This window comes from Dromiciops gliroides, chromosome 4 (genome assembly GCF_019393635.1).
Source record: "Dromiciops gliroides isolate mDroGli1 chromosome 4, mDroGli1.pri, whole genome shotgun sequence".
NCBI classification, from domain to species: domain Eukaryota; kingdom Metazoa; phylum Chordata; class Mammalia; order Microbiotheria; family Microbiotheriidae; genus Dromiciops; species Dromiciops gliroides.
The window spans coordinates 153,454,111-153,477,912 of record NC_057864.1 but is presented as its reverse complement, the minus strand read 5'-3'; the positions used below and the strand labels follow the sequence as shown (position 1 = coordinate 153,477,912).

General features: G+C 45.7%; 1 protein-coding gene across 2 annotated transcripts in view; it reads left to right on the top strand.

Moving 5' to 3' along the window:
* Nucleotides 1-21,822, top strand: part of VANGL2 (VANGL planar cell polarity protein 2) — an 82,166-nt gene extending 60,344 nt beyond the window's left edge. For both annotated transcript variants that reach the window (XM_043963764.1, XM_043963765.1), the window contains exons 2-8: nt 3,110-3,370; nt 3,613-3,733; nt 9,865-10,472; nt 11,899-12,035; nt 12,538-12,673; nt 14,379-14,610; nt 17,700-21,822. In XM_043963764.1, coding sequence (XP_043819699.1) covers nt 3,110-3,370; nt 3,613-3,733; nt 9,865-10,472; nt 11,899-12,035; nt 12,538-12,673; nt 14,379-14,610; nt 17,700-17,960 — 1,756 coding nt within the window. In that variant the 3' untranslated portion in view covers nt 17,961-21,822. The remainder of the gene's footprint in view (nt 1-3,109; nt 3,371-3,612; nt 3,734-9,864; nt 10,473-11,898; nt 12,036-12,537; nt 12,674-14,378; nt 14,611-17,699) is intronic.
* Nucleotides 21,823-23,802: the final 1,980 nt, after the last annotated feature.

Genomic DNA, 23,802 nt, shown 5'->3' with positions numbered 1-23,802 from the left:
ACCCTGCCCAGGTCACTGATTTGTAAGTATACTAGACAGAGACATTGAGGAAATGAGACCTAGAGAAATGACTTTGGACAACCCTTTGTTTATAGGATAAGTAAGCCAGTATATGGGATGAAGGAAGAGTCTGAAATCAGCTACAGGACATATACCATCTGGTCATTAAGAGTACTTGACAGGGACAGCTAGGTGGCACAGTGGATAAAGCACCAGTCCTGGATTCAGAAGGGCCTGAGTTCAAATCCAGCTTCAGACACTTGACACTTACAAGCTGTGTGACCCTGGGCAAGTCACTTAACCCCAATTGCCTCACCAGAAAAAAAAAAAAGAAAAAAAAGAGAGAGAGTACTTGACCAGGGGTATGCTGGAGCCAGCTTCTACCTGGGAAACAGATTATTGAATTTTCAGTGTGATCATTTACACCTTGGAAACACTACAAATTAAGGCTTGATTTATTTTTTGTTGTTGATTGCCTAGATTTAAGAAAGTGATGGAGAGTCTTCATAATGCAGATTAAACTTAAGTGTGTCTAGCCTACATTTTTTTTTGTGTGTGTAGAGAACTGGTTGTTAAACATTTACCAGCACACTCTTCTCTCTACTCAACTTGAAATTACTTTGTATTTACTTTTCTAGATCCATGTTGTACCTTCCATGTAGAATGTAAGCTTCTGGAGGGCAAGTACTATTTCATTATTACTTTTCTGTCACCAGTGTCTAGCCCAGCATCTTGTACATAATAAGTGCTTAATTCATTTTTGTTAAAAGCAAATGAAATAAGTGATCATCTCACTGCACTCTACCCTCGTCAGACTGTTTCCATAATCCTGTATTTATAGAGCATTTTAGTCAACACATTTGACAAAGGAAAATATGTCCAGAAGTGGATTCTGAAGATTGGGAAGGCCCTTGAGTTCATGCAGCATGAGAATCTGTGGTGGAGGGAAACAGGGATGTTTAGCCTGCTGGGAAAAGTTGGGGAGGACTCATGTGGCTTACAATAGCTATTTTTATTTGTTTGAAAGACTGCTATGTGGAGAAAGTATTAGATGTATTCTTTTTTTTTTCTTTTCTTTTTCTTTTTCTTTTTTTTTTTTGCTCCAGAGGCAAAACTAAGCAACAAGTAGAAGCCACTGAGATAGGTTTTGGCTGGATATAAGGAAAAGTTTCCTAACAATTAATTGTTCAGAAAGAGAAACGGGGAGTTCGTGGTTTCACCAGTTTTTCAAATGGAAGTTGACTGAATGCTTGGTGAGAGATATTATAGAGAGTATTTCTGTTTTCATGTATGGGTTGAACTAGATGGTCTCGGAGTTTCTATTAATTCTGTAATCTTCACAGAGCTTCACAGGAGTGGTGGGATCATTAGCTTAAGTTATTATATCCTTGGAATCCATCCCTTTCTGGGTAATTTGTTAATGGACACCAATGACCTGACTTCCAATATGGGGATCCTCCAGATAGGTCTTGATTCTCTTGAGAATACTCTCCTGACCCTTGTACTCTATCCAGCCCTTAGTGTCTTGAGAACTTTTCTCATCGAGTATACCTAAAGCTTAATAGTCCCATCAAAAAGTTGTTCTGGTTTTTTCCTTGAGGGGCAGGGTGGAGTGAGAGAGGAAAAGCGTGGAGTAACTGATGGAAGAAATAATAGGATCATAGATTTAGAGCTGGAAGGGAACTTGACAATCTAAATTTAATCTAATCCTTTCATTTTACATTGGGGAAGAAAACTTGGGAGGCTGAATGTTGTGACTTGCTCAGTATCACACTATATGTGGTCCTTCAGAGCTCTCTGAAAGACATGTGAGGTGGAATTGACAAGACTACTGGATTGTGTGTGTGTGTGTGTGAAGAGTGAAGAAGAGTGAAGAGTAGGGGAGGACGGTGATGTCTCAACAGGCAGTGAGGGAGGTTAGGAAGATGGGCTTAGTAGGAAAGAGTACAAGATTTGTTTTGGACTTGATGAGTTTGAGCTGTTGACTTTTTTTCATGACCCTCCTTCATCACTCTCATTTCTCTTTCCATTTTTAACTCTACCTCTCTTACTTTATCTTCAAAGTCCTATTTGAGTGCTCCTATGGCCTGAGACCAATTCATATTTTTCTTGGAAGCTTTGGATGTAGGAGCCCTGATGCTGCTATCATCTTCTGAGGGTGCACCTTGATCTTCCCTGTCACTAAAGAAATTTTCTATGCTCTGCATCTTTCTCTGTCTGCTCATCCTGCCCCTCCCTTACTTGACTTGACTCCTTCCTAAATTAGGGCACTGCTTCCAGGATGTACTGTCCCAAATTTCAGGGGGTCTAAGGTGGTAAGGTTTAAGGAGGGGCAGGTTCTTCACTTGCCTGGCCTGTTCTCTGGTCTGTGGACTTGATGAGTTTGAAATGCTAGTGGGACATCTAGGTAGAAACGGCCAGCAGGCATTTGGTGATAGGATTTGGGGCCTGAGTTTTGTCTATACCTAGGTTGGGAGATTCTCCGTGAATCTGAATCCTTCACAGGCTGGATGTGACACTGAAGGCAGAGAGGCTCCATACCCCACATAATCTGTTGTGCTACTCTTTTTTCAGTGGGAGAATCAGTGAGTCAGTCAACAAGCATTTTTAAAGGGTTTACTAAGTTCTGAGTATTGTACTAAGCTCTGGGGATAAAAAGAATGACAAAAATATTGTCCTTGCCGTCAAGGAACTAACATTCCAATGGGGGAGACAACATGTAAGCAGCACATATGTACATACAAGATATAGACAGTCAATGGGAGGTAATCTCAGAAGGAAGATGCTAATAGTGGGAAGAACTTGGAAAACTTTCATGAAAGTGGGGTTCAGCTTTGGATAGCAGCTCTCTCCTACCTAGGCTCATTCTTATTCCTTGATATCTCTCAAGGGGGATGAGGCTGGGTAACCTTGTGCACATTTTACAAATTAGGGCCATGGGTAATCTCTTTACTTCTCTGAGTTCTCTGAGGGGAGGAATAGAAACCGGGGAAGGGGTTAGGATAGAAGCTTTGATTTCTCATTGCCTGTCTCCCATTCTCCATCTGTTTATCCTGAGCTCCTGGGTGGTGTCCCCCTGCCATGTCTAACCCCACTCTCTTTTTATCAGGAGTGCCGCTTGGTTTTCTCTGAGACGAGCCCACCCGTCCAGCAAAATAGAGTCCCTCAGGGTGACAGTTGACTTCCTGAAGGTGCCTCTTGGCCTGAAGAAGCCAGAGCTGAAGGAAGTGGCCTTGGGGCCCCCAAGGAGGCCCCAGCCCACGGCCCTGGAGCGCTACAAGGCGCGGCGCTCTGAGGCCATGGACACCGAGTCCCAGTACTCCGGTTACTCCTACAAGTCTGGTCACTCCCGAAGCTCCCGGAAACATAGGTGGGTGTGATGGATACTGAGGGAAGAGGGGGGGACCTGGAGTGAGTGAGAGAGAGAGAGAGAGAGAGAGAGAGAGAGAGAGAGAGAGAGAGCTCTGTTTGAAGTGGGGAGTGGGGATATGGATGGCAGATAAGACAGCCTGTCAGAATGGGAGGGCGGAGGAGGCAAAGGTGGGCCTAAATGGGACATTTATCTTCTCTTCGCTGACTTTTCATATCTGCTTCCTTCCCTTTTTACCACAGGGACCGGCGGGACAGACACCGCTCCAAGAGCAGGGATGGAAGCCGAGGAGACAAATCAGTGACGATACAGGCACCCGGGGAACCCCTGCTGGACAATGAGTCAACCAGAGGGGATGAACGGGTGAGGAGCTGTGAGAAGGAGATTCTATAATCACAGAGTTTTGTAGCTAGAACCACCCTTAGAGATCATCTGATTCAGCCCCCTCATTTTAAAGGTGAGGAAAGTGCAGTTAATTTGGAGTCAGTGCAGCTAAGTTAGAATTTCAACTCTGTCACTTATTACCCATCCAAACTTGGAAAAGTCATTGAACTTTTCTGAGGCTAACTCTACTCTCTTTCTGTCAGGAGGATTGTTTGGTTGTCTCTGAGATGAGCCTTGATTACCTCATCTGTAAAAATGAGGGGCTTGGATGACCTGATCTCTAAGGTCTCATCCATCTCTAAATATATAACTCTATGCAGCTTTGGCTTAGAGATCTAAATTGGCTTGCCTATGATTGCATGGTAAGTGTCAGAGGCAGGACTAAATCCAGGTCTCCCAACTGCCAGGCTAGTGACAGTCCCCTCTAGCACTGCTGCTTCCTCCCTCTTTTCTGGATCCTTTTGTCTCTGTCTTCCCTTTTCTCTTTCTTGGTTTAATAAACTCAACAGGAATTTATTAAGTGAATGTACTATGTTTAAGGTATTATGCTCTGTGTGGGAGTACAGGGATGAAAATGACATAGTCCCTGTCTGCGTGGGGCTTTGTTTGTTCAATAAACATTTATTAAGTAGGTGGTGCAGTAGAATGCTGTACTTAGAGTCAGGAAGATCTGAGTTCAAATGCAGCCTCAGACCCTTATTAGCTATGTGATTTTGGGCAAGTCATTTAGCTACTATTTACCTCAGTCTCTTCTGTAAAATGAGGTATAATATTAACACATACCTCCTAGGACTCTTGTGAGGATAGAATGAGATAATTTTTATAAAGTACTTTGCAAGCCTTAAAAGTTCTTTATAATTATTAGCTGTTTCAGATATACCATGCTAGGTGCTGGGAATACAGAGAAAAAACCCAAAACAATTCCTAACCATAAGAAGGGCAACTAGATGGTGCAGTGGATAGAATGTCGTTCCTGGGGTCAGCAAGGCCTGAGTTCAAATCTGGCCTCAGCTACTAGCTGTGCCACCCTGGTCAAGCTACTTAACCTTGTTTGATGCAGTTTCCTCATCTGTAAAATGAACTGGAGAAGGAAATGGCCAACTACTGCAGCATCTTTGCCAAGAAAACCCCCAATGGGGCCACGAAGAGTCAGATCTGAACAGAACCACAACCATAAAATGGTATAGAGCAGTGGTGTCAAGCTAGGGGCCACTAATCTGCACATAAGGATTGTTACCAGCTGCTTATTGACTTAGAAAACCACATATTAACATTCTCTATGGTCTATTGTATTTTATCATTTTTTGAGATATTTCCCAGCCCATACTTGGGAGTTGACACCTGTGGTGTAGTGGATAGAATCTTGGCCTTGGAATCAGAAAAACTTGCTTTCCAATCTTGCCTCAGGTGCCACTAGCTGTGTGATCCTGGGCACTCTTGGAGCCTCAGTTTCCACATCTATAAAACGAGGGGGAAGGTGGCCTCTAAGGTTCCTTCCAGCTATAAATCAATGATCCTATGAAGTCATACATAATAATTATAAAGTAATTTTGGTGGGTAGGGCACCAGCCACTAGGGGTGTGTGTGTGTGTGTGTGTGTGTGTGTGTGTGTGTGTGTGTGTGTGTGTGTGAGAGAGAGAGAGAGAGAGAGAGAGAGAGAGAGAGAGAGAGAGAGAGAGAGAGAGAGAGAGATAGGCCTCAGGTAGGAGGTGGTGCTTCAGCATCTAATCCTAGACATGGTGACATAATCTACTCAGGCACAAACACTACTCAGAACTTTCTGGATACTCCAGTTTGTCAGTAACCTCATACAAATGCCTTGGATGTACCTATAGAAATTTCCAGGAATATATTTCCAAATTCATGTACATGGAAACTCAGACACATGTAGATAAACTCAGATATACGCATGCTCCATAAATCACATGAGCTAGCCATCTTTCTCTCTCTCCCCAGCTTATGTCTGTCTCCCTATCTCTCTGTGTCTTCCCTACATCTCTTATCCTCCCCTCCAACTCTTTCTACTCATGACTCTCCTCAGTTCTCTGCTCCTCAGTGTTTCCCCCTCCTTTCTATTTTTCAGCTGGGTTTCTGTCCCTAAGACTCTGCCTCTGATATCTTTTTATTCCCTGTATATCTCTGTCTCTGTCTCTCTGTCTCTGTCTCTGACTTTCTCCTTATCTTATTGCACTTCCTCTATCTTTGTGAATTCATTATTTCTCTGTCACATGAAGATTCCTTGCCTACCCTCCTCAGTGGTTGATTTGTCCCAAGGTCATACATAATTGGTGGCAGGGTAAGAACTGGGACCTAAGTCTCCTGGGGCTCAGGTAGTTTGGAATCAGTAGGTAGGCAGGATAAGGAGGGAGGTCCTTCAGGGATCTGGATGGCCTTGGGTAAGTCACAATCTCCCTGTTTCTGATCCTTATTTGTAAAATGGTGATATTTGCATTTAGAATTAACCCTACCTCACGGAAATGTTGTAGGGAAAATGCTCTGCAAACCTTAAGGTGGCAATATCAATGTTCTCTCTCAGAGTTTCAGGCCAGGGTAGATGGAAGAAATTTTTGTAGAAATAAAAACCACCAATTTAGGATTTAGAACTATAAGGGTCATTAGGAATTATCTAGTCCGGCCCATTCATTTTATAGATGAAGAAGCTCAGGCTCAGAAAATTTGGGTGTTGCTCAAGGTTACACCGGTAATAAGTAGAAGAGCAAGGATTCAAACCCAGATATTTTGACTTACAATCCAGTGCTTTTGGGGTTTTTTCCCCTCCCTTCACTAGCTTCCCCTTTTCATTGAGGGTCTCCAAAGAGTGGGTCCTGGCTGAGCATTGCAGTGGATCTGATCACGCTCTTTCCTGCGTTCTTAACCAGTCAGACTGGTGGCAGGGCTGAAATGCTGAGGCTAGGAAGCTCCCATGGATGGGAAGGTGGAGGAGAATCTGATGCCCTCTTGTGGCATTTTATAGAATGACATTTTGATACAGTTCCTGAATTCTATGGTTCTGGGAGCAGATGAAGGAAGTAGGAAGGAGAAGGGCAGAAACTCAGTGGATAAGACTGGAAGGTCAAGACTAATATTCTTGGGGAGCCTGTATAATGATGACTGCATAGCTTTTTGGCCTGCTGGCCTCATGGAATAGAGGTAGGTATGTGAGGATATGCAAGTACCTAGGGTGTCTGTGTCCTGAGAGTGGAGAGGGTGGCTATGAAAGCAATGCGCTTGGGGGCAGCTAGGCGGTGCAGTGGATAAAGCACTGGCCCTGCATTCAGGAGGACCTGAGTTCAAATCCAGCTTCAGACACTTGAAACTTGCTAGCTATGTGACTCTGGGCAAGTCACTTAACCCTCATTGCCCTGCAAAAAAAAAAAAAAAAGAAAAAAAGAAAGCAATGTGCTTTATCCCTTCCATTTCTATAAGGGATCTTATGCTTCCAACTTTTCTTTTCTTATAAAGGAGGCATTGAGACTGAGGTTCAGGGAGGTTAAGGGATTTTTCCCATGGTCACAGAGATAGTAAATGCCAAGAGTGAGATTTGAACCCAGGTCTTTATGTTCCATACCCAGTGATCTTCCTCCATACCACTCTACACCCCCCTTCCTTGGCTCTCTACCCCATGGCAACATCCTTCTGCTTTGCAGGAAGGGAATTACCTTTTTACTTTTCTATAGAATCATAAGATTTCAGAAATGGAAAGGGTCACAGAGTAATCTTTACCTAAACAGGATTCATTTGACCTTAACATATAACTAGTCACCAAATACCATAGGCCTTTCCTTCTTCATATCCCTTTGTCTATTCCTTTCCATTCAGGTTGTCACTAACTCTTTTTTTATCCCCTTATTCTGGGACTCTTGTCATAGCCTCCCCACTGGTCTCTTTGACTCATCACTGGACAATTCCTATGCTTTCAATCCATCTTTTGTCTCCTTCCCCTACTCCCTTTCAATCAGATTAATTTTCCAAAAATATTGCTTTTATTGTGTCACTCCCCTGCCCCAAATCTGCAGTGGCTCCCCACTGCCTATAGATGTGTTAGATTCCCCCAACCATGTGTGACATTCATGTTTTGTCAGGTCAGGAGTTTGGTATAATGGGAAGAGCCCTGATTTGGATCTGGATTCTTTAGCTCGGCATTCAGGGCCCTTTACATTCTATTCCAAATCTATTTCAAAGCTCAGTTACTACTTACTTATTTAAACACTACTATGTCCAGATTGATGTACACACTCCCTCCCCATGTGTCATGTTCTTTTACATCTCTTTGCTGTTCCTTTCAAAGTTTCGTCCCCCTTGAATGTCTTCCTTTTGACATCTCCACCTATGCAAATCCTTCAAAACCCAACTCAGGTGCCACCTTGACCAGGGAATCCATAATGATCTCTCCTTCTTCCAAGCTCTATAGTACTTATGGTCTCTACTACTCCTTTGGTGCTTGGCATTGACTGACATGGTTTGTTTATTTCCATTTATTTTCATGTGGCTTTGTTATTTTTCAGGTCAGCAGTGTGGTAAAGAGTCCTGGATTTGCCATATGCTGCCACCTGCTAGCTATGTGACCATGAAAAAATAACCTTGCTTCTCTGAGGTTCAGTTTCCTCACCTGCAAAATGGGGATGATATTTGTATTGCTGACCTCACAGAACTGTGGCACAGAAAGTGCTCAATAGACCTATTGAAATATGTTATTCTTTAAAAAATATTAATTATTATTAACTTAATCAACAAATCAACAATTGATGGGGAAAAAGGAACATAAAAGAGGGTGGGATTGAAACTGTGAACTTCTATAATACATAGATTTTTTTTTAACAGTATGTATTACATTTAACACAATAGTAACAACAAAATTGTTCCATTTGTGTCCCCTTTTAAATTTTTAAAATTTTCTTCTATGTACTTTTTTTTGGGGGGGGGGGCAATGAGAGTTAATTGATTTGCCCAGGGTCACACAGCTAGTTAAGCGTCAAGTGTCTGAAGCTGAATTTGAACTTAGGTCCTCCTGAATCCAGGGCCGGTGCTTTATCCACTACATCAACTAGCTGCCCCCTTCTATGTACTTTTAAAAACATTTCATTGATGCTCTTTTTAAGCAACCTAACAGAATCTCACACTTATAACAAATAAGTACTATCACGCCTTGGTCATGTCTGAAAAATGCCTGTCTCTTTCCATACCTCTCTACCAAAGAGCAAGAAGCATGTTTTACCATCAGTCTTCACCAGTCTTTTGGAGCTACTTTTCTTTATGTTATCATAGCCATCATGGAGATTGTTTTAGTTATGCTTATTTTCCTCTCTAATGAGTTCATATAGATCTCTGGATCCAATCAATCAATCAGTCAACATTTATTAAACACCTTCTTTGTGCCAGTGCAAAGTACATCATATTTATTATTTTGTATGGCTCAGTTGTATTTCATTACATTCATATACCACAATTTTTTTTAGTCATTTCCCTGGTTGATGGGCTTATGATTTTTGTCTTGTCTTGATTATAAGCTCTTTGAAGACAGAAGCTGGTTGGTTTCCAACTGTCTATATTTCTCTGAACATGGAGCCTGATACAGTGTTAGGGACCAGTAGGTACTTGATAAATATTTCTTTCTTTCTTTCTTTTTTTTTTTGGTGAGGCAATTGGGGTTAAGTGACTTGCCCAGGGTCACACAGCTAGTAAGTGTTATGTGTCTGAGGCTGGATTTGAATTCAGGTCCTCCTGAATCCAGGACTGGTACTCTATCCACTGTGCTACCTAGCTGCCCCCTAAATATTTCTTTTTTTTTTTTGGTGAGGCAGTTGGGGTTAAGTGACTTGCCCAGGGTCACACAGCTAGTAAGTGTCAAGTGTCTGAGGCTGGATTTGAACTCAGGTACTCCTGAATCCAGGGCCAATGCTCTATCCACTGAGCCACCTAGCTGCCCCCCCCCTAAATATTTCTTAACAGAATATTTGTTGATTACCATCCTCTCCCCTTTCTGCCTTCTCCTTTTCCATTATCCTTGCTCCCCCTTTTCCTCTCTTCTCCTCTCTTCTTCCTTCTCCTTTTCTGCCTCCTTCGCCCTCCCCAACATTCTCCCTTTTATTCCTCTTTATGTTCCCTCAAAGGATGATAACTGGGGTGAGACAACGACGGTGGTGACAGGCACGTCGGAACACAGCATCTCCCACGATGACCTCACACGCATTGCCAAGGACATGGAGGACAGTGTCCCTCTGGACTGCTCACGCCACCTGGGTGTAGTGGCTGGGGCTACCCTGGCGCTGCTCTCCTTCCTCACCCCGCTGGCCTTCCTCCTGCTGCCCCCACTGCTGTGGCGGGAAGAGCTGGAGCCGTGTGGGGCGGCCTGCGAGGGACTCTTCATCTCAGTGGCCTTCAAGCTGCTCATCCTGCTGCTGGGCAGCTGGGCCCTGTTCTTCCGCCGGCCCAAGGCCTCGCTGCCCCGCGTCTTCGTGCTGCGCGCCTTGCTCATGGTGCTCGTCTTCCTGCTCGTGGTCTCCTACTGGCTCTTCTATGGGGTTAGGATTTTGGAGGCGAGGGAGCGCAGCTATCAGGGTGTGGTGCAGTTTGCTGTTTCCCTGGTAGATGCCCTGCTTTTTGTGCACTACCTCGCCGTGGTCCTGCTGGAGTTGCGCCAGCTACAGCCCCAGTTCACCCTCAAAGTCGTGCGCTCCACTGATGGGGCCAGTCGCTTCTACAATGTTGGCCACCTCAGGTACAGTGTGTGTGTGTGTGTGTGTGTGTGTGTGGTGCGCATCTTGGGTGTATGCATACGTGAGAGCATGCAGGAGATTAAGGGCATTGAGATGGGGTAGCAGAGGGGATGGGAAATTGATTAGGTTAGAACTAGGGTTATGGGAGGGCAGGGAGAGATTATTAGCATAGGAATGGATTTGGGACCATATGGGAGGTAAGTGGTTGGGGGCTTGAGGTGGGTGGGTAAAGGGGTAGGAAGAATATTGGGGAGCTGAGGGCATGAGTTACCTGGGGGAATTGGGTTTAGCATTCACTCAGTAGATAGCAGTTGGTAGGGAATGGAGAATAACTGGAAGTGCTGAAGGACAAATATGTTGAGGATGGGAGCTATGTTGGGGCTGAAGGAATGATCAGGGTCAGTATATGGTGGGGCTGAGGAACTTTGGTGAGAGAAGTGGTACAGAGTTTGTAGGGGAGATGGAATCCTGGAGGTAAAGACAAAATGGAGGGGGTGGAGGAGTTCTATGTAGGAGAAGGGTATGGGCCCACACCAGTGGCTTTTTTGGGTCCTTTTTACATTTCCTTGAGTTGTGACTACCACAAGAACGTACCCTTTCTGGTTATTCAGTGAGTGTGAAATGAATGGAGCCAGGTAGGGCAGAGGGCAATTACTTTGAAAAGAAGGCTATATTGGGAGAGGCTGTGGGTCAGTGGTCTTGTACTACTTATGAATTAACTTGGGAAAGAATCTGTGTATTTGTGTGGGTCCATGTATATATTGTGAGTGAGTGAGTGAGTGAGTGTGTGTGTGTGTGTGTGTGTGTGTGTGTGTGTGTGTGTGTGTGTGTGTGAGTGTCCGTGTCTGTGTGGGTATGTGTGTATTTTTGATGGGATGTATGGGAAGGATACTTCATTTTCTCAAGATCTGGCAACTTGAGTCTTGGGCCTGGCCTTAGACCCTTAACACTCTGGGGTGGGGGTTCCCATTTCATTGTCCCTTAGGATCTAGTAGGAGAGGGTGGTTGGTGGGGGCTCTGTTGGTTTCCAACTGTCACTTGGGAAATTTTCTCAGCCCAGAAAGATTCCAAAGGCATTGATGAGTAGAGGCTGTTGGTGGCATGGGAGGACCTCAGAGAAGGTCCCACTTGTATAGGACTTTGAGTGTGGGATTAGAAGACAATCACAGCCTGGCCAGGAGAAGGGCTCTGATCTGGAGGCTGGAAGGAGGCCAAGGGGGAGAGACCTCAGGGCGGCTTCCTTAAGCTGGACTTGTCAGAAGCAGCTTCTCCCTATCCTTCGTCCTTTCTTGTCTTGCCGTCCTGCCCTGATGTGTCCCTCCCTCCGGACACCTTTGTGTGTGTGTGGGAGCGGAGGTGACCATGGATGTTCCCCTTACCTCCCTTCCCCTCCCCTTCCCCTCGCTTCCTCTCCCGTCTCCCCCACAGCATCCAGCGTGTGGCAGTGTGGATCCTGGAGAAGTATTACCATGATTTCCCCGTCTACAACCCTGCCCTCCTCAACCTGCCCAAGTCCGTCCTGGCCAAGAAAGTGTCCGGCTTCAAGGTGTACTCCCTCGGAGAGGGTGAGCAGCCAGGATCTTCCACTTTTCTGCCCTTTGCTATCAGGCTTCCCTTTGCACATCCTTTCTTTTCTCTCTCTTCCTCTCCCTCCTCTTTCACTGCCTTCGTTTCTCACTCCCTTTCTTTAGGCCCTTTTGTATTGTCCTTCCCCTTGACTCCAGGTGGAGGGGCTGAGCCTTTGGATCCTTTCCCCTACTTCCCTCCCTTTGCCTCTGCTTCCCTCACCCCTGCCCTCTCAGGTTTCCCCTCCTTTGGCTGCTCTGTGTCTCCTCGTCGGCCCTGGCACTCTAAGCCCTTCAGCCATCTAAGTTCCAAATCTTATGGACCTGCTTGGAGTCCTTGCCCTTCTTGAGTGCTGTTCCCTGGGGGCCCTTCTCCAAAGGTGGCTGGGGACAGTGCCTCCTGAAGACTATGGCTAGTCAGGCTGCTGCCCTCAGCCCCAGGTCTCCCTGGACACCTTTTCCCCATTTTGATCCCCACCTCTGCCTCCCTGCCTTCTCTCAGAGAACAGCACCAACAACTCCACTGGGCAGTCTCGGGCAGTGATTGCGGCAGCAGCTCGGAGGCGGGACAACAGCCACAATGAGTATTATTATGAGGAGGCAGAGCATGAACGGAGGGTGCGAAAGCGCAGAGCCAGGTCTGTTCTCTGGGGCAGGAGAGGGGGATGTGTGAGGGGAAAGATGACTGCAGTGGGATGGATTGAGATCGCGTAGAAACTCCCTTTATGACTTCGGAGAAGTGCTCCTTTGGCTTCACTTTCCTTATCTGTAAAATGTATAGGTTGGATTTGAGTTGAGGTCTTTTTTACTCTATGTTCTATCCACTGAGCCACCTAGCTGCCTAGTAGAACTTTGAGCTGGTTGGTCACAGTTGCCTCTGTTTTGGACACCTCTCCACCATACCCTCCCTTTCTTGGGTCTGTTATCCTCTCCATTAGGAAGGAGAACACAGCCTTCAGCAGTGTCCCATCCTCTGCTTTTGGGTCATAAAATGACAGAGCTGGATAGGACCTTAGAGATCATATAATTCAATTCCTCCATTTTACAGATGAGGAAATTGAGTTAACAGACTTACCTACATTCATGCTTTTTCTTAGGGACTTCATTGTCAGCATCTTCTATATCCCTTGCACCAATTTTTTTGAGATTTTGGATAGATGGAAGAATGGATATCCCCTTGCTGTGGAGCCCTGATACCAAATCCTTTTTTTGTACCCATCCAGGGTGTTATTGGCGATGGTAGTGTATGATCATGGTCTCAGTCTCAAAAGAAAATGATTTTAATTCATCTTAATTAAAAAAAAAAATACCTTGTACAGGGGGCAGCTAGGTGGCGCAGTGGATAGAGCACCGGCCTTGGAGTCAGGAGGACCTGAGTTCAAATCTGGCCTCAGACACTTAACACTTACTAGCTGTGTGACCCTGGGCAAGTCACTTAACCCCAATTGCCTCACCAAAAAAACAAACAAACAAACAAAAAACCTTGTACAGTGCTTAGGAGAGGGAAGACGTGAAAGGAAGATGATTGGGAGAATAATTCAGGAAGAATAATGCAAAGTCAGTCTCGGGAGTAACTTCTTCCTAAAGAAAGTGGGGTAGGAGCTGGTGTAAAGAGCTGATTCTCATTGTGAGTTTTAAGAAATCTAGGTGTAAAGAGGGTGGTGTAGTTGAAAGACTAGAAGACCTAAGGACCTGAGTCCTAGTCCTGGTTTTGCTGCTTGGTTGTATGACCATGGGTAAATCATTTAACCATAACTTCCTCCACTATAAAATGGGGATAAAAATTCTTGCACTGCCTCACATAAAGGGTTGTGACCAAAATGCTCCGTCAACTAGAAAGAGTGATGGAGATATGTGGTATTATTATTGATGGCAGCTCTTCTTGTTTCCATGGAGAACAGACATAAGCTGCTACAGGTGGTAGCAGGAGGGTTTCAGGGGGAAATGTTAGGAAGAAATCCCCTGTGTTTTGAGGGAAGTTGTGAGATCTCCTTATTTTTTATTTCTTTTTCTTTGGTGGGGCAATGAGGGCTAAGTGACTTGCCTAGGGTCACACAGCTAGTAAGTGTCAAATGTCTGAGGCTGAATTTGAACTCTGGTCTTCCTGAATCCAGGGCCAGTGCTTTATCCACTGTGCCACCTAGCTGCCCCCTATAAGATCCCCTTATTTGGGGAGTCCTCCCCGGAAAGGATCCTCCCTCCTGTCAGGAGGCAGTGGGAGAGACAAAATGACCCTTTTTTTGCAGAGGTCTGGCGAGGCTTAGGTTGCTCTATGATGAAAGGCTTTAGGAGGTGAGTGGTCTCTGAACAATCTCTTCTCTCCCCGCCCCCCTCCCCGACCAGACTGGTGGTAGCAGTGGAAGAGGCCTTCACACACATCAAGAGGCTACAGGAAGAGGAGCAAAAGAACCCCAGGGAGGTGATGGATCCAAGAGAGGCAGCCCAAGCCATTTTTGCCTCCATGGCACGAGCCATGCAGAAGTACCTCCGCACTACCAAGCAGCAGCCCTACCACACCATGGAGAGCATCCTGCAGCACCTAGAGTTCTGTATCACCCATGACATGACACCCAAGGTATGTTCTGTCTTCCCTCCCACCCTAGTGGATAGAATGATGGCCTTGGAGTCAGGAAGATCTGGGTTCAAATCTGACCTTAGACACTTATTAGATATATGACTTCGGGCAAGTCATTTAATAATCCCTGTCTGGGCCCTATTACTCTTATTTAAAATAAGAAGGTTGTACTCAGCCTCTAAAATCTCTTCTCGTTCTTGATCTAGGATACTATGGCCCTATCCCCTTCCTCTCTTCCTCCCTAGACTCCTTCCTTCTCCGAGATATTCTTTCACCTTTTATCCTCCTTCTATCTCTCATATTCTCCCCTTCTTCTGTTCATAGTCCTTTTTTGGCTCATATTTCTTCACCTTTCTCCTGGGTGAGATAGTTTCTAGGGTCAGAATGAACTTCTTTAGGTACAGAATTGGGGGAAGTCTGGTCTAACTCTCCTCTCCTCTCCTTTCCTCTCGTCTCTTTTCCTCTCGTCTCTTTTCCTCTCGTCTCCTCTCGTCTCCTCTCGTCTCCTCTCGTCTCCTCTCGTCTCCTCTCGTCTCCTCTCGTCTCCTCTCCTCTCCTCTCGTCTCCTCTCCTCTCCTCTCGTCTCCTCTCGTCTCCTCTCGTCTCCTCTCCTCTCCTCTCCTCTCCTCTCCTCTCCTCTCCTCTCCTCTCCTCTCCTCTCCTCTCCTCTCCTCTCCTCTCCTCTCCTCTCCTCTCCTCTCCTCTCCTCTCCTTTCCGCTCCTCTCCTCTCTCTTTATCTCTCTCCATCCCTCCCCCTTTCCCTCTCTCCTTTTCTCTCTTCCTCTCCCCTGTCTCTGTCTCTCTTCTCTCTCTTGGTCTCTCTTTCCCTCTTTTCTCTCCCTCTCCTCCTCCTTCTCTCCCCTCTCCCATTTTTCCTCTTTCCATCTAACCCTCCTTCCCTCTCCTATCCCTTTCCCTGTCTTTTTCTCTCCCTTCTCTGTCTCTCTCTTTCTTTCCTTCCTCACCCCTGATCTTTGCTACCTATGTGATTTGGAGAAAGTTATTGAACCTCCTTGGGCCACAGGGTTTACCTGTCAAATGAGGGGGGTGGTGGTGGCCATATGACCTCTGCCACTCCTTCAGCACTAGATTTATGATTCTCTGTCCCAGGGCAATTTTTCACTTTGACCTGTTAGTGTTTGCACAGATATGATCTGCTGTTGCCCCCTGTTGCTAGTTGTTGGAATTGCTCTCTACTCTAACTCTTGGTGACCAAACATTTGGGACAGTAGTAGAGCTACCCTGGGTGACTGATATTATTACATCATTGATATGGAGCTGGAAGGAACCTTAGACATCATCTAGTCCAACATCTTTATTTTATATATGTGGAAACTCTCCAGAGTCACAGGTTATATCACATCTATGATCATACTATCTTATTTGGACTTATTTTATTTTTTTATTTTTTTGGCGGGGCAGTGAGGATTAAGTGACTTGCCCAGGGTCACACAGCTAGTAAGTGTTGAATGTTTGAGGCCAGATTTGAACTCAGCTCCTCCTGAATCCAGGGTCGGTGCTTTATCCACTGCACTACCTAGCTGCCCCAACCTATTTGAACTTTGATAATGTGATATATTTGATATGTGCTATTATAGCACATATATGACATATACATATATGTCAAATCAACAAACATTTGTTAAGCACCTACTACATTCCAGGTATTGTGCTGGAGATGCAAAAGAAGGCAAATACAAGTTCTTTCCCTCAAGACGCTCACATTCTAATAGGGGAGACTACATGCAACCAACTATGCACAAACATACCTTTGAGATTAGCTCCACTTGAGGCAGCCTACCGTGTGACGCTATTGGATTTGTACTTTTGGAAGACCGGCTTGATAGCTGTGATTTTTGAGGATGAATCAGAGAGGGGAACTTTGAGCCATGGTGATCAGTCAGGAGGCTATTGCGTTAATCCAGGTTTATGATGAAGGCTTGCAGGGGGGTGGTAGCAGTGTCAGAGAAAGGGGGCTTAATTTATTTATAGACTGAGTGAACCTTAGAGGAGGAGAGGTTACTGAATGATGGTGCTGGTGGAAGTGGCAATAGGGATCAAAGAGAATTATGACTTACCTATGAGGACCCGCTGTGTCTGGGGATGAATGAATGAAAGTGCAAGCAGTGCTGGAGAGGGTGTCTGGGGAAGTTGTGTCATCAGAACAGGGCAAAGGCTCAGTGGGTACAAGGAGAGAGAAGGAATGAAAGAGGAAATGTTTTAAGAAGGAAGTAAATTTATTATATATAGAGGAGGCATTCCATAGAACACAGTCAAAGGAATGACATAGGTTTGTTGAGGGAGATGGGAAGAGAATGGGCAGTGGGTTGCAGGGAATGGGGGTCGTATAGTGACCACGGTGGGTTCAGAATCACTGAGACGGGGATGGTCTCATCAGGTGGGTGTACATACTGATCACCAAAGAGTAAGCACAGGCAGATCATCATTGTCCCCAGGGGGCCAGGCAGCAAATGTGGAGTCGTAATCAACCTGAAAGGGTGATAGATGAAGTGGTTGGTCCAGACAAGGACCCTCCTTTTGGGGACGGCAGCGAATCTGCTATGGAGCTGTAGCATACATGTTGTGTGCGTTCATATTGTAAACTGGGGCTCATAATAGTATCCACCCACAGCGTCATTATGAAGATAAAATGAGATTATCTCTGTCAAGGGCTTTCCAGAGTGCCTGGCACATAGTAGCTGCTCTTTCCCCTACATACACACACACATATACACGCATATTAGATCTGCCTTAAGGTTTACCAAATGCTTTCCTCACAACAACCTTGTGAGAAATTGAGCCTCAATGAGGGTTTGCCCAGGAATATCTTGTTGGTAAGTGTCAGGACTGAGATTCAAATATAGATCCCTTGATTCCCAGTTCAGTTTTCTGTCTGCATTGCTATGCCTGTCCACAGACCTGGGTCTGGTCTTGACTATTTTAATTAGAAATGAAGGAGGGATGAGGAAAAGAGGAGAGGACCCTATGGGATGGAGGTCCTTTTGGGGAGCCCTTTCTGCAGGGGGTGTGGGGAGGTGGGGGCAAACCAGTGTCATGTTTTGGCATGTCTTTTCTCTCCCTACCCCAGGCCTTTCTGGAGCGGTACCTGGCAGCTGGCCCCACCATCCAGTACCACAAGGAGCGCTGGCTGGCTAAACAGTGGACACTGGTGAGTGAAGAGCCAGTGACCAATGGCCTCAAAGATGGCATCGTCTTCCTTCTCAAACGGCAGGACTTCAGCCTGGTGGTCAGCACCAAGAAAGTCCCTTTCTTCAAGCTGTCTGAGGAGTTTGTGGACCCTAAATCGCACAAGTTTGTCATGAGGTTGCAGTCGGAGACCTCTGTGTAACTGTGCCACAAAATGGGGCAAGGTGGGGGTATGGGGGGCTATGGGAGGCTCCTGGGGGCAGAGGGAGGGGGCTTGAAGCCCAGGCCTCAGCCAGTCCTGCTTCATTCCTTTCTGCCTCCAACTCTGTTTTTTACTTGAATTACTAACTAACTCTCCACCCCCACTCTATCCCCTCCCTCTCTTTCTTTCCCTGCCCCATGTGAATGGGGAAGGACCATCCTGAGGGTGAGGGCAGCAGGTAGGGAGATGCCTTTCCTCGTTTTCCCATTCCTTCCCACCTCAAGCCCGGTGGGAATAGGTTCCTCTCCTCTCCTTTGCTCCTCTTCTCCTCTCCTCTCCATTTCTCCGTGACAGTCTCTGCTGAAAGGGGATGTGGTCCTTCTGTCCCCTTCTCTTTCTTCTCTACCCCTCTCCCCCTTTCTCCATCTAGGTTACTGTAGCGGTTCTCTCCAGCAACCTCCTGGAAGTGCTTCTCCCGAGAGGTGAAGTCAAGATCACAGTAAACCATGGGGCCAAATGATCCCAGGTCAGGGCTAGTCCTCTCTAGCATCCCACGTGAGCTGAGGCTGTTCTTCCTGTCCATCTCACTAGGCCTATCTCAGGAACTCAGAGTTTTGGGGGCAACAGGACTCCTGTGCACAAGTCACCAGGGTCAGGAGTCTCCCACAGAGATTTTTTTCCCTTGCTGCTGCTAGAGCCTCCTTCCTGTCTACTAGTTATGCTCTTCCTTTTATATTCCTTTCTTCTCTTCTTGAACTCCCAGTTCTAAACAAACACATGCATGCTTGCACACACACACACACACACACACACACACACACACACACACACACACACGCAAGCATGTACCCATGCACACACACACTTTCCCAGAGGGGAATCTCATGTCCCTCAAGCCTTGTCAGGGAGAATCCTACTTTTTCTTTCCCCTTTCCTGATCTCTTCACTCAGATGGGATTGCAAGAACACTGGGGAATGTGGTCCTTCTGGCCGCTTCCCCTGGGGCATGGGAAACACTCCTCTCCCCTCTAGCCCTCTCATTTGCCTTTACTTCCCTAACTCCCTATCCTAACTCTTTGCTATGGGATGGATTTTCTTCCCAAACGCGCCTTTACTGGTAGGCCTGGAGGGGAAAGGAAGGCCCATGGGAGCGGTGAATTTGGAGCCAGAGGATCTGGGTTTAAATCCTAGCCCTGTCACTTTCTATCTCTGTGGCCTTGGTGAAGTGACTTTTACCTCTTGGGGCCTGTTTGCTCATCTGTAAAAGGACAGAGTTGGACCAGAAGGTGTCTTATAACTATATCTGTGATTCTGTTTGTGTGGAGTTTTGGAAAAGACCCCCGTGAAGGTCACTGAACCCAGTCTCTTTTTTTTTTTTAACCCTGGGGTAGGTCTTTCTATTGTCAAACAGGTGATGTGATTGAAAGGAGTGAGCTGCTGAGCTTCTTCTTTCTCCTCTGTGACAACCCCCTCAAGCTTTTATTCCCTGGGCAGAAATGCTACTTCTCTATGTGGGGGTGGGCCCCCATGGCTCCTTCCTTTCCTCCCTTAAGTGAAGCTCTTAGCCTGAGAGACCTCATCACTTTGATGCTCTGGGGGCCCCGTTTTGCTTTCTGATCTCTGCATTGGGGTCAGGAGCCTGAGCCCCTGCTATCTGAGGTCACGTAGTTCCTTGCCCCACCTCAGCTTCCAGATGTTTCTGGAAGGCCTCATCACTTAGAGCAGATGTGGGCAAAATTTTCCTTCTATTTTCTATATTTTTGATGTAAACTTGAGTCTGGGTACTTCCAAATACCCGTCTTTTAGCCAAGGGGAATGGGGATTGGAAGCATTAACACCTCCTGCCACTCCCAACCCTTTTCCTTCCATTTATACCCAATATGGTTATCAGTGTAGCTCCAGTAGATGGGATGGGGTACATGCCCTGGTTGGTGTGCCAAGGATCCCACCATGTCTCCCCCCTCCTCATTTTCGTCCCTCTTCTTCCCTGCATCATTCATTGCTTTCCCTTTGTGTGCAACGGCCTGGGGAACTTAGGGATAGGGCACAGGAGGCCTTCTACCTTTAAAATAGACACCCTGAAGGTGAAAAGCTTCACCTTCCAAAGCCTGTGGCTGACTTGGTGAGAGGGGGCAGAGCCTTTGCTACACTTAGCCCACAGTCCTTGTGACTCGTGCCAACCTTGGACTTAGGCCTCAAACCCTTCTCTTCTCCTTTGGAAATCCTCAGGGAACAATGGGGGTTCCCTTTCTCTAGGCACCAGTTAGACCTCGTGGTTACAAGTCTGACTTTTCCAGGATTGCAAGTCCCCAGGTTAAACCCAGGTCATTTTGAGGCACTGCTAGAGGGTTGGGGTGCAGGCACTTTTCTGGGCTTGTGTCTGTTTCTGTCTACAAAATTTAATGTGGGAGGGATCTCTCTTGGTCGTGTGTCTAAATAACTCTTTCCTAGAAAGGGGTCTTGGATGGATAGTGGGTTCACTGCCTTTTGTGGAAAGGGTATTGGGAGCAGGATGGGAATTTGAGGTTGTAAGGGGGAAGCTATTTGGGATCCTTATTGCTTTCCTTAATTGGGGGCAGTGGATATTTCCTTTAAAGGACCTGCCATTTTTTAATCACTGTGATTTTTTCATTCCTTTTTCTTTAAAAAAAAAACCCCCACACAAAAAAACTAACAAAAAAAGCCACCCTAATTTTTTTTATTCTGTCTCTTAAGCACTAAGGGCTGTGATTGAGAATGGCAATGTTTTGGACCCTCTGTGTCACAACTGTGGTATCTTTGTTTTCTTTTTCTTTCAAAAAATCAGGATGACTTGTGAAGTGTGTGTCTGTATGTTTTGTGTCCTTTGTGGGAAGTAGTCTTGAGGCTGTGACTAGTAGTGGGATGTGAAAATAACACTCTTCCTGGGAGTGCTCTCTCCCCGTCTGTCTGTCTGTCTGTCCGTCCGTCCGTCTGTCTCCTCTGTAATTGCCTTCCTCTTCCTTCTTATGGGGGTTTCGGTTGCCCTGTAATCTTCTGGGGAGGTACAGGGTATGTCTTGTCATCTCCATCTGACCTTATCTCTACCCAATAACTAGTATTCATTTTCATTTTCTTGACATGTCTAACCCAGCCTTCCCCTGCCCCGCCCCGTCCCCCCAGGGTCACTGTGCCTCAATCCTTCACCTACCTCACCATTCTGCCTCTGTTCTCATTGACCTCTCTCCCTTAAGCTCCCCTCTACGGTGTCTGCCTTCATTTCCCCCTATTTCTTTCTTACAGTGTCATCTTCCTCCTTGTCACCCTTCATCCTGTCCTTAAATTCTTTGCTGACATCCCCTTTGGAACTCCTGGGCTTTCCCTTTTTTGTTAGAAGAGATGAGGTGAAACAAATGGACCCTTAGCGACTCTCAGCTGGGCCATCTGTTTTTGCGGGCTTGTGCTTTCCTCTCTGTTGGGCCCACATAGGCTCCCCTGTCTCTGTTTGGTGTCTCGTCTGTCAGTTTGTCTTCCTTCTCTTTCCTGTGCCCCACCCCCCCCTGCTGATGGATTCAGTCCTGGTGTGGGACTGTCCCATTTTGCATTCTCCTATGCGCAGAAGGAAGGGGGAGGCAGGGGGACTAACTAGGTCCCTTCCAAGTGAGATTGTAAATGTAGAATTTTCCATTCAATTCTAGAATTTTTTTTTACAGAGCTGAGACCTTGTGCATGCATGTAGAAAATTGTAAAATGTAAAATTGTTTTTTTTAATATATAAAAAGCTTGTTTTTACAGTTTGCAGTGGATCTAAACATTATGGCAAATTTAGGGATTTTTTTTTCTTAAAACATAGGAACTAAAACTGTACAAATTGTTTTTATATAAAATAAACACATTTGACTTTTTGGGGTGGCATTTGATTCCTTTATTACTGGGGTAAGGGAATGAGCTTCCATGAAGTCAGCCCTGAAAGGTCTGGATTTCTCGTGGTTCTGCAGCCAGTTGATCAGATTATAAAAAGGGATCAGCAGGGGGCAATGTAAGCTGGGCTTAAGCTGCAAGTTTCTGAGGGTGAGATGGAGAGAAAGTCCCGTGGTGGGTAGAAGGATTTCTAAGGAAATGTGTGATGGTCTAAACTGCTTTGAGAGTCATAGCACTGTAGGTAAAAAGCTGGAAGGAACCTAACAGACCAACTGGACCCAACCCCTCATTTTACAGATGAGGAAATAGAGGCTCAGAGAGGTTAAATAATTTGCCCAGTGTCACATAGGGAGTACACGACATAGGATTGGAACCCAGGTCCTTTGACTCCAAATTCAGTGCTCTTGGGAAATGAGAAAGGGGTCTTTTCCTGAAAACAGGTCATCTAGAACACCCCCGGTTCTTATCTGTGTAATTGCTCAACTTGGTATGTTTTGGCTACGGAATCTCAGCAAGTAGGTCTCTTAAGAGACAAGTGGGGCCATGCCTGGAAAATCCCAACCAATCAAGAACCAGCATGGAGATATGTACCCTTACACTGAAACCTGCTTATAGCTGCTCAAGTTTCATGTTTACTTTATTTGCTTTTCTGATTCTTGGTGTTTCCTTGGTTACCTCACTTCAGCATCTTTGACTCTTCCTTTCGCCCCTTTGACCCTGCTTGTCTTTCAACATCTATGCTGACTTTCTCTTCGGCTCTTGGTGTTTCTCAGGGTATGGTTTCAGAATATTAGGCTCTCAGACTTCACAGGCTACTTAATCCATGCTATCCTTCAACAGGAGTCCTCTCTCTCCAATCCCTAACCATCTTTTGCATGACAGATGAATCTATTCATTCTCCACTTTAAGATATCCACTACTGGGGAACTCCCCACTTCTCCCAGAAGCCCATTTCATTTTTTGATAGCTCTCATTGTTAGGATGTCTTCTTTACATCTCACCAAAACTTACGTATTTGTAACTTTTTCCGTTCTGCCCCATGGAATCAGTTTTCCCTAAATCTTCTCTTTTTAAGGCAAACACCTCAAGTTCTTTCAATCGATCTTCCCATGGCACAGTCTCCAATCCTTTCACCACCTTAGTTATCCTTTTGGAGCATGCTTTTAAATGTAAGTCTAGACCAGGAGAGCTTCGTCCTAAATAAATTGGTGCCAGAGCCAAGAGACCTACCTTAAGCACTAAAAGTCCTTCAGACCTTTAGAAGGTCTCTTTTCTTCTCTGGGGAGAATAGTTTGGAAATTGGGGAAAGAATATGGACCCAGACCTAGCTGGTCAGCATGCTGGCTTCTAAGGATTGGGGTTGTGCTTGTACTTTTGGCAGAGAGCCCTGGTTTAGTCACAACCACAGAGGTGGGCTCCTTGGCTCAAATGCCTATAACACTCATTTGGAAGGAGGCAGCTAAGTAGCTTCTCTAGTAGACCCAGAAACCAAATCATAGAAACACTTAATACCCACAGTATCACCATCTTTCTTGTGTGAGACAGTCCCTTGAACTTTCTCCTTCTAGAATGCTAGAGTGATTCTGGGCAGAATGCTGGGAAGTTATATTTTTGAGAACAATTGAAGCACATGAGTTTCAAGTTCCTGACTTTTAACAGAATTTCCCCAATTCAACTAGCCTAGGAAAGTATGGAGAAACAACCACAACTAGGCTGGAGTGGCTGGGGCTTTGTCCTAAGTCACCAAATTTAGATGATGCACTTGGAATGCTTCAGCAACAAACAATGGAATTTAATAACTATTTGGCAAGGACAAGTAGTCAAAATAGGAACCTACAGATGGTGGGTTCTATCCAATCCCTAACCATCTTTCTTTCACCCTTTGTAGCAGCCTCTGTCAATGGTCTCATTCTCTGTTTTTTGTTCCTCATTTATTTGCTTCATACAACTTGCCCAGGGCATG